Source organism: Octopus bimaculoides, chromosome 3, assembly GCF_001194135.2.
Source record: "Octopus bimaculoides isolate UCB-OBI-ISO-001 chromosome 3, ASM119413v2, whole genome shotgun sequence".
Classification (NCBI taxonomy): Eukaryota; Metazoa; Mollusca; class Cephalopoda; order Octopoda; family Octopodidae; genus Octopus; species Octopus bimaculoides.
The window spans coordinates 29321809-29332974 of NC_068983.1; the positions used below are offsets into that span (position 1 = coordinate 29321809).

At 36.6% G+C, this 11166-nt stretch overlaps 1 protein-coding gene across 1 annotated transcript in view; it reads right to left on the reverse strand.

Moving 5' to 3' along the window:
- Window positions 1-49: 49 nt before the first annotated feature.
- The window catches only part of LOC106876722 (insulin-like peptide receptor), a 163372-nt gene continuing 152255 nt past the window's right edge, over window positions 50-11166 (reverse strand). Inside the window, exons 25-29 of the mRNA XM_052966719.1 lie at window positions 11150-11162; window positions 10294-10453; window positions 7166-7295; window positions 4069-4203; window positions 50-1528 (exon numbers count right to left, since the gene is read on the reverse strand). Coding sequence (XP_052822679.1) covers window positions 1003-1528; window positions 4069-4203; window positions 7166-7295; window positions 10294-10453; window positions 11150-11162 — 964 coding nt within the window. The 3' untranslated portion in view covers window positions 50-1002. The remainder of the gene's footprint in view (window positions 1529-4068; window positions 4204-7165; window positions 7296-10293; window positions 10454-11149; window positions 11163-11166) is intronic.

Genomic DNA, 11166 nt, shown 5'->3' on the forward strand with positions numbered 1-11166 from the left:
GTGGTACTTAATTTATCGACCCCTGAAAGGATGAAAGGCAAAGTCGACCTCAGCGGAATTTGAACCCAGAACACGCAAGGCAGACAGACAAAATGCTGCTAAGCATTTTGCCCGGTGTGCTAACGATTCTGCCAGCTCGCCACTTTAATAATAATAATAATAATAATAATAATAATGATAATAATAATAATAATAATCACAACATGTTGTGATGTTATACATTTATTCTTTCATAGCTAATTGCAGCTCCATCATGTTTTCATGTCCTCAATCAAATCGTTTCAACACTCAAAATATCCCTTTCAGCATGACACCTGCCTCTTCTCTGAAAATCTGAGTTACAAAGCAAGAATGGAGAGAACTAGAGGCAAAAAACGAAAGATTTCACTTTTTGCAAGCTCCTATGTTCCTTGTTTCCACCCTCCTCCCTACCATTCTAGTCAGTAATTTACAAACTCTTGCATACATAATATATACATATATATACACACACTTGCATCCGTCCGAACACCTATACATATGCACACATGTAAATTTCATTTTGGTACTTAGAATTAAAAAAAAAAAAAAAATTGCAACTTATTAAAAATTAAGTTAAAATATTACGATATCTAAAAATAGTAATAAAACAATTATAAATGAAAAAAAAAATAGGAGGGGGAAGACAACAAAATATAAGACCAAAAATATATACATACATACTAATACATAGCTGTGCATATACATATATATACACATACACACACACACACATATATATATATATCTATATCTATATATATATATATATATGGTCACATGCATAAATATGCATACATGTATGTATGTCTGTTCACACACGTATATTAACTTATGTATATAGCAAGAAAATGAAAAGAAATGTTCAAACAAAAAGAAAAAAAAATTGCTTCTTTTTGTTGTTTTTTTTTTATAGATGATGTAAATGTTTTTTTGTTTTGTGTGTGTTGTTTTTATTATTTTTTTTGAGAGCATGATAGAATGCTAGCATACAGGCGTCCTTGTCATCTGTGATTGTATGTGTCCATTGGCAATGCCATTTTTGTGGGAAATTCTTGAATTGCCATTTTTATTTGATTCCTCCTCGGGGAGATTAGCACTAAGTGAGCTTGAACTCCGTCTTAGGCCGCAGCTGACCTCTCCTGAACCCCCTATACCAGACATCGACAATTGTCCTGAAGTCGATGCGAGAGGATCAGCCTCTGACGGAATGACCTGGAGTTCCAACGCTTCCGCTGTACTGCTCTGTGACATATCTGAATGTAATTCAGTATATAAATCCTTTGAAGTACTGATATTTTTATACAGTGGTTTGTATTGTTCTTCATCTTCACCCCTCATTTTTTTTGCCATTGCCTCTTCTTCCATATGATGTCTGTTTTCTTCACTGTTGTAATATGATACATTTTGGAACTCTGGAAATTGTTCAGGCTCCAAAGCTTTTATTATGTCTTTGAAAGAAGGTCTTTGCTTGGGTTTGTACTGCCAACACATCAGCATTAATGAATAACTGAAAAAAAGAAGAATTTTTATGAGATCCTAAAATGATTAATGGAAATAACGTGAAAATATTTCTAAACAAACAGTGAAATTATAATAGTAAGCAACAAGTGATGATATGGTGGTATGGTCAAGATGTTTGCTTTGCAAATTGCGCACTACCTGTAGCAAATATTTTCTGCTAGAGTTCTGGACTGACCAAAGTTTTGTGAGCAGATCTGATAGACAAAAACTGAAAGAAGAATGTATCTCATCCACATAGTTGTTGGTACAGTTTCTTGGGGTAGTGACTTCTATTATAGCTCCCATATGTATGTGTGTGTATGTTTGTGTCTCTTTGTCTTGACACCATATTAGTTGTATATGAGTGTCAATGTCATAGAACTAGTAGTATTCATTTCCAATATTCTGTGAAAACATGTCCAGCCATAGCGTAATATTACTTTTGATTGGAAACAGATATGGGTTGGTGACAGGAAGAGTATCTGGCTGTAGAAAATCTGCCTCAATAAACTTTGCCTGACCCATACAAGCATGGCGAAGTGGACATTAAAATGGTAATGATGATGATGATGACGCACATGTATGTGCATGTCTTTTTACATCCAGGCTTCTTTAAATATCTTGAGCTACAAGCAATGGCTTTGATGTTGTCATTTTCCCTATGAACAACTGTCCCCTGGCTCAGATGGTGTTCACGAAAGACACACAGGTTTGTCATTTTTACACACACACACATTCACTCAAAACAGGCTTTATACAGCTTGCGTAGCAATTCTATTCACAAAGCATTGGTTAACCAGCAGCTATAGAAGACACTTGCCCAAGATGCCATATAGCAATTGGACTGAATTCAGGAAAGTTAGTTGTTCTACCAAATGCTACCAGATTATTATTATTTTCAAAATTACCTGAAACTCATGGATGATTTTATTTCATAAGATATATAGTCACATCAGGGTTAATGTGACTTTAGCTGAGACAAACAAACAAACTTCAAATTAAAAAATAAAATACACCTGAAGGAGTTATATATATAAAATAATACAACTCTCCTCCTCAGTTGCGGGATCCTTGTCTTGCAAGTTACTTGGTGACCTCACTGGTGCTGGTGCCACATAAAAAAAAAGACCATTTACTAGAGCTTGGTACAGTCCTCTGGCTTACCAGAGAGATTGGGTAACAAACTTCTTATCCACACAACCACACTTAATATTTCCTCATGCTGAAGTCATATAACCATGATGGTTGAATGGGTGTGCATAGTCATCACTCATCACTCACTGAAATCCTCAGCATCTAATCCTGTTCTTCCTCTATGATAAGCATCTCATTTATTCATTAGTTACCACAAGTGAAAGTTTAGGGAAAAACACAACACACACACATACATCAATGACTTCTTTCTTCTTTTTAAAATTTGATTTGAAAATGGCTACTTTATGAATTTCCACTAAAATCCAAATCACCACTTTTTTGTCATCTTCAAACTGTGTTTCTGTAATTAATATGAGTAACATTCTGTAAGATGCCATTGATGAAAACAGCTATTGTTTTCTGGAGAGAAAGTTTATTTGTTTGTGTGTGTATATAAGTGTCACTTATATATACATATTGTGTGTGTGTGTGTGTATATATATATATATATATATATATATAAACAAATAGTACATGAGTATATGCATATATACGTACAGGTATGTGCATACCGACATCCACCTGTATGTATAGGTGCATATCTGGGTACAGGACATTGCAAACAAAATGTAGACGAGAAAACACACAAGCCGCATAGAGAACATTCTACTTCATCAGCTAGCCCCGTTTTAACTCCGGTGTTTCAAAGAGCTGGGCAGGACGCATCGTTAAAACGGATCTTCCCATGGACCACAGATTAAATTTGTATACGCAAATTAAATCTTGCCATGGAGGAATGTAGTGGCGGACAAAAAACAAGACAGGAAAACAAACAGAAAAGGCTTTACAGCCAGACGAGAAAAATTATGTGTGTATGAACGCTGTGAGGCACGAACTTGAAAGGGACGAAGTAGTTCGCGTGTTTGCTCGGCGATAGCCAAGGAAGAAAAGGATTATATATATATATATATATATATGTACATATACATGTATATATATGTGTGTGTGTGCGTGTGTGTGTGTGGAGGCGCAATGGCCCAGTGGTTAGGGCAGCGGACTTGTGGTCGGAGAATCGCGGTTTCGATTCCCAGACCGGCCGTTGTGAGTGTTTATTGAGCGAAAACAGCTAAGCTCCACGAGGCTTCAGCAAAGGGGTGGTGCGACCCCTGTGGTACTCTTTCGCCCCAACTTTCTCTCACTCTTTCTTCCTGTTTCTTGAGTAACGCTGCGATGGATTGGTTTCCCATCCAGCGGGGTGAACACATACGCCATAGAAACTGGGAAACCGGGCCCATGAGCCTGGCTAGGCTTTGAAATGATCATAATGATAATACACACACACACACACCATACATGCATAACAAAAAAAAACAAAAAACAAACCACCCCTTAATTTTTCAAATATATACTTACAGGCGTTTTGGACAGCCTTCTGGTTTTTCCATTATTTTGCCATCTGAAACGAATTTCACCACTTCTGAGTTTGACAAGCCTTGATATGGCATCGCAGCTAACGTTGCCATTTCCCAAATGACCACTCCATAGGACCTAAAAAGGATATTTCAATAAATTAGCATTAGTTTAGCCACTACTAATAAATAAAAACAACTGGACTGTCAACTGAAATACTGATTTAAATGGCATTAGTTTTTCATATATAAGAATAACAAAAAATATATATATAAATAAATACACATGCACAGCAAAAGATTAGTTAACACTAAAATAGCCTTTCTCAAAATAAAAAGAATAAAAATCTGGTATACACAATTAAAGCAGTAATAAATTAAAGGAGCTATTAATGTATCATATTAAATGTATACACACTGTTGACAAGCCAGTTACTATGGTATATGTCCTGAGATAACATCTCTTACTGACATGCTGTGTTAAAAACACACTGGAAGCAGATGAGAATTCATCCCAAAAGCAGCTAGCAAGAACACCAGATGTAGATGAAGAGAGAAGATAGTTTTTGAGGGATTGAAGTCTTGAGCAGCATGTCATAAGGATAAATATGCCGAAAAGAATTTCTGAGTTCTTTTTGTGTTTAATTCTATATTTGTAATGCTTATTGTACATGCACAGCATATTCCCTAATATAGGAAAATCTTAGAATCGGAGGGTAGTTAGCAAACCCTAAGGGAAAAATTACTTCTTAAACAAGGTTTTGGTTAAGATGAATTTAGCACTGCCAAACCTTTCAAAGATATTAGTTATGGTTAATTTAATCTGTTATAAAATTGTAATGAATGAGAAACATTAACACTTTAGCATTTCAACAGGCCATACCTGGCCAAATATTCTACTCCAACCACCCAGATCTGGCCTCTCACAGCTAACCTACAATATCATTCTAAAAATAAATAATCACATTATCAAAATCTCAAAGCTACAAGACAATGCATGATTAATACAAAACAATGTGAATAAAATACAATTAATTATAATAAAATAGTATTACAAAATAGAATAAATAGAACAAGAGGAGACATGGGATAAAGAGTCCCTGAAGAGGTCACAGCATGTGTGACAAAAGAGCTTTGACAAAGAAACTAAAATAATAATAATAAAACTGAAGTGGTGACCAAATATATAGTGCATATTTAATTGGCAATGTACAAGAGGGTGAATGGGATCAGAGGATCAGTTAAGTTTACAAGAGTGTAAGGTGAGCAACAGATGATTAGAAGCAGGGAATATGGAGTGGAGATTACAGGTGATGCAGTGAATAGCAATAAGTATTACACTTGGTAGAGTAAACTGAATGCTAGAGTTAAAAAAAGGATAATAATTTTTATATAGTGGTTCCCTAAGATAAGGAATATATTTCAAGGATTCCCCAAAAGTAGAAATTTTGGTGAACATTGGTTTAGTGTGAAGAAAAGTCATTGCACAGTAATTAAAAAAAAAATTAGCATGTTGAATCTAGCTCAGACTTTTAGTTCCTCTAATGATGACCAACTTGTCTGATTTGTACAGGAGATTAATTCTTGGAACTTATGAATGCAGCTGTTTAAGACAGCAGGAATTTATTTAAACAGTTGCTGATTGTATTTCTAATGAAATATACTGCCTGTTTCAATTTCTTTTGAAAATGGTTTCAAATTTTGGCATTTGACCAGCAATTTCTGAGGCGAAGGGGAAGACGATTACATCAAACCCAGTGCTTAACTGGTACTTGTTTTATCAACCCAGAATGGATGAAAGGCAAAGTTGACCACAGCAGACTTTGGGTGCGGGATGTAATGACAGACGAAATGCCGCTAACCATTTTGTCCAACATGCTAATGATTCTAACAGCTTGTAGCCTTAATTTCTTTTGAAAAATAATCAAGAATTTGAATAGATGTAGTTAAAAACAACAAACTTCTTAATTATTTGGCTGTCATTTAGCTCCTTGACTACCCTGAGTGCTGATTGAACAGATCACTGGTCAAAGATATTCCAGTGATGACCATCACGCATTTCCTTCAGGTAATGCATCAAGGCTATCATCTTTCTATTTTAAGATGGTCGGGTGTAGTTTAAGGGGAACTTGACTGTTTTTTCAGGCAGGTCAAGCAACCATATAAAGATTAGAACTTAAGAGATTTTTACATTAAATTATGATGGAAGGTTTCAATTTACATCTCATTTAGTCTTTACTCTTTCACTTGTTTCAGTCATTTGACTGTGGCCATGCTGGAACACCGCCTTTTTAGCTGAGCAAATCAACCCCAGGACTTATTCTTTGGAAGCCTAGTACTTATTCTATCGGTCTCTTTTGCCGAACCGCTAAGTTACGGGAACGTAAACACACAACCATCGATTGTCAAGCGATGTTGGGGGGACAAACACAGACACACAAACATATACACACACATACATATATACGACGGGCTTCTTTCAGTTTCCGTCTACCAAATCCACTCACAAGGCTTTGGTCGGCCCGAGGCTATAGTAGAAAACACTTGCCCAAGGTGCCACGCAGTGGGACTGAACCCGCAACCATGTGGTTGGTAAGCAAGCTACTTACCACACAGCCACGCCTGCACCTATCTTAAAATCTGAACATTTTAAAGCAAAAAATTTTGTATAACATAATTAGAGATAGTCTCAGGTAGGCTGGGACCAAAAGGATCATGGAAAGATTTGAAAGTCCAAATTAGTTGCTCAAATAATTATTTCTAACATAGACACAAGGCCAGAAATTTAAGGGAAGGGAACAATTAACTAAATCAACCCCATTACTTGACAAGTACTTTTAATTTATTGATTCCCCTCACAAAGAGAATGTTGTATTTCCCTCGGAAGACTTGCAGAGATAACACACGGAACGTCAGACGAATTACATATCTAACAGTCCATATAACAGAGAAGAATGTCAAAATTGGTCCCAGCATTATATGAACTCAAAATGTAAAGAAACAAAACAATACATTGGCTGAAATAATAGAAATAATCATAGAGTTTGTAATGAGCATGCAAAACCCCACAAAATATATAAGAAATGTTCCTCCAGACATACCAGACGTCAGAAAGACTTGTATAAATGCCATCCTTCAATGATTCTGGTGCCATCCACCGAACAGGTAACAAGGCATTACCGCCCTTGCGATAATAATCTGTTTCATAAATATCTCTCGTCATACCAAAGTCTGGGGAAGAAAGGAAAAAAAAAGTAACATTACAGAACAAATAATTTTAGAATTATATTATTGTCATCACTGTCATCATTTGCCATCTGTATTCCATGCTGACATGGGTTGGACTGTTTAACAAGATCTAACAACTCAGAGGACTGTGTTGAGCTCCAATATTTGTTTTGACATTGTTTCTGCTGCCAGATGCCTTTCCTATTGCCAACTACTTTACAGAGTGTGCTAGGAGCCTCTTTTGTGTCACTGACACTACGAGATCTCCAAGAAAAGAACCCTAGCTTAAGGAGGCGGGGGGCATTGTATTGAGGAAAGTGACTTATATCAGATGTTGAAGAGCATGACTATGACAGTGGAATACATGGCTACCCTGGTTAGAAAAGGAGAGGAGATGGTGGTGATGAGATGAAAGGATGTACCGTCAATGTACAAGAAGGTGAATGGGATGAGAGGATCAGGTAAGTTTACAAGAGTGTAAGGTAAGCAACAGATGATTAGAAGCAGGGAATATGGAGTGGAGATCACAGGTGATGCAGTGAATAGTAAACAGAAAAGGGGGTCATAGTCAATAGTGAATATCAATGAAGGAGAGGGAGAAGCAGAAAGGAGTGGGTCAGGGATGAAGGGGTGATACATGGTAGTACGAAAAAGAAAGATGTATACATTTTATGTAAACTATACTTATGCATGCCTTAGTCAACAAAGAACCAAAAATATTTTCTTTCACTTTCCCAATATTTTTCTTATAATCCATTTGTTGTACTTGTTTGATCATAATCAAGTGATTTAATATGAGTTCAGATGTTGAAAATTAAAACAAATCATTGTAGAGTCCAGATGGTTAATCCATATTACTCCATAAGGAGGGTCAGTTTCCTGGTTTCTCTGGCATATATATTCCTCCCTGGATGGAACGCCAGTCCATTGCAGGATTAATCATTTTTACCAGCCGAGTGGACTGGAGATAAAGTGTTTTGCTCAAGAACACAACACATTGCCCAGTTCAGGAACCAAAATCATAATCTTATGATCAGGAGTCCAACGCCCTAACCTCTAAGCCATGCACCTCCATGATTGAGTCAAGATAGTTATATAAAACACACACACAAACATATATACTTTTGTTTTATTTTGTGACTTGTGTTGTTATACTCTCAAGTATCAACAAATGTTGGCATATATTTACAACCTGGTCACTGACTTCCACTGCACCCCAAATATGTTCACTGTATAAATAAACATATTATAAACATCCAATCAAATATAATATTGTTTTCTTCCCATGGGAGCCTTTCACATGACAATGATGTTTGCTCTTTGCATTTGGTCACATGATATACTTCATCTATCTCAGGGTGTTTATCATTTTCAGTGGCAGTGTCTCTTTCTACTTTCTTTCTCCCTTTATGTTGCAGCACTTGTTCTTTTCTAACCCCACCCTCTCTCTCTAGCCAGGCTCCATATCTCTCCTGCTGTTCCATTCACCCATCCTATTTATGCATGAACAAAGAGAAAAACTGGTTATAAGAAGAATTGTTTGTAGAGTGCAAGAGAGAAGACTGTACTGATATGGACATGTGGGGAACCTATGAACGAGGAAGACCAAGAAGACATAGAAGCAAAGCGAAAAGTGATCTCAGGAAGGTGAACCTCTGGGAGGAAATGACAAAGGTCTGTAACAAGTGATGAGACAGTGTGCTAGAGAAAACCCTGTCCAGGTCGTGTCATCACCATCATCATCTCATTTTCATTTCATACCTGTTTTCCATGCTGGCATGGGTTGAACTGTAAGCCAGAGGGCTGTACCAAGCTCTAATGACTGATTTGGCATGGTTTGTATGACAGAATGCCCTTCCTAACACTAACCACTTCACAGAATGTACTGGGCACATTTTACGTGACACTGACGCATAGGTATGGAAAAGCCAATATAATGGTGATGACAATATTGCTGATGATGATTATGATTTCATCCAATAAATGACTATTAGGATATTTTTAGGTAGTAAATTCAGATAGATTTTTATGATGGTTAAAGCAATAGAAGAGAATCTGGGCAATTATTTTTTACCGATTAGAACTGCCGGAAATAAATACTGAAATTAGATGATAGGTACAACATGGCAGATTTGCCCTGTAATTCAGTAATTCAGTTAAATCTAATTTTGTACAGATGTAAACAGTGATAAATTTATTCAATAAAATTCAGAATGAACATCTTGGAGTGAAGAGGATTCTTTTGTTTTGGAGGCAACCACAGTGCTGATGTCATGATAAACTGTAAAATTGTTGATGATATGAATGAACAATGTATTTAATCTTGTTGAAGTGTAACAATCTCTCTGGTAGTGGGTTCCACAAAAAAGGGCATCTAGTACACTCTGTAAAATGGTTGGTGCTATGAAAGTCATCATCATCATTTAACGTCAGTTAGATGGTTTGACCTGGGCTGGTAAGCTGGAAGACTGCACCAGACTCCAGTCTGATTTGGCATGGTTTTCTACAGCTGGATCCCCTTCCTAACACCAACCACTCTGAGAGTGTTATGGGTGCTTTCATGTGCCACCAGTTGTAAAATTGTAAAAACCATATCAAATGAAACTTAAGTGAGATGTGGTCCCACAACAAATCTAGAAGGGTAGTAACTCTGTGAGGGAGGGTAGCAGTTGATACAGACTGTGACAAACACCCAACTCATTAGCAGTATAGAAAACGAACACAAAAATGATGATGATGATAATCATCATCATCACCTATACAATATGATAATTTTATGGAAATTAACAAAATACCAGAGTTTAAAAAAGGTTAACTGAATCATTTGAATTCTCAGACAGCATAAATTACATATTTAAGTTATCAGCTCATGTTAAGTAAATTAAAAAAAAAAAAAAAAAAAAAAAAGGATTTTACAGAATTACTTTTAACACAACATCTTAATGTTTCAAAAACATAAAAATTGAGAGCCTTTCTTATTCTAATAGCATGAAATAATTACCTCCAATTTTCACAACGGAATCTAGTGATACCATGCAATTTCTGGCAGCTAAATCTCGGTGGACATACTTTTTATCAGCCAAGTAAGCCATACCGTCAGCAACTTCTACAGCCATACACAAAGTCTGATGTAGTGTTAGGGGTTTACGACCATCGTATTCCTAGAAATAATTAAAAAAATAAGTTAATAGAATTTCCCACAAATACAATAAAAACTTCTCAACAAAACATATCTTTAAACCAATCAACTGAAATTAATTAAGATCCATGGAAATTAGAATACTGCTCGGTTATTTAGAACCTCTCTCTGTCAGGGTTGACCATATTTCTGCACATGCATGCAGATGGCTTGGGCAAGGTTGTTTTTCTTTTCCTGCCTTTTGTGGAAAACTGGCAGTTGCCCTATATGCAAGTTCCCTCTCTCCACATCACTAATGTTGTCCAAAGAGAAAGCCACTGCTTTAGGGCTTAGCATCAGTGTCATCATGGGTATAACTGTCAGAAAGCAAAGAGCCAAATGGATAGCTGAAGAAACCCCTCCCATCCAAATATTCCAACTGTTCTTCTAATCCACTATCATGGAATAATACATTTTCATCAACCCTGAAAGGATAAACGCAAAATTGACCATGGCAGGATCAGAACTTTAGTCTACTTGGTGTGTGTAGGGGATCATCATCATCATCATCATCATCATCGTTTAACGTCCGCTTTCCATGCTAGCATGGGTTGGACGATTTGACTGAGGATTGGTGAAACCGGATGGCAACACCAGGCTGGGCTCAAAAAGGCCATGGCCACTGCCCTTCCTCTTTAGTGTAAGAAAAAGGTGAATAAAACGAAACATTTTTTCTTACCTCGTCATCGGGCCTAT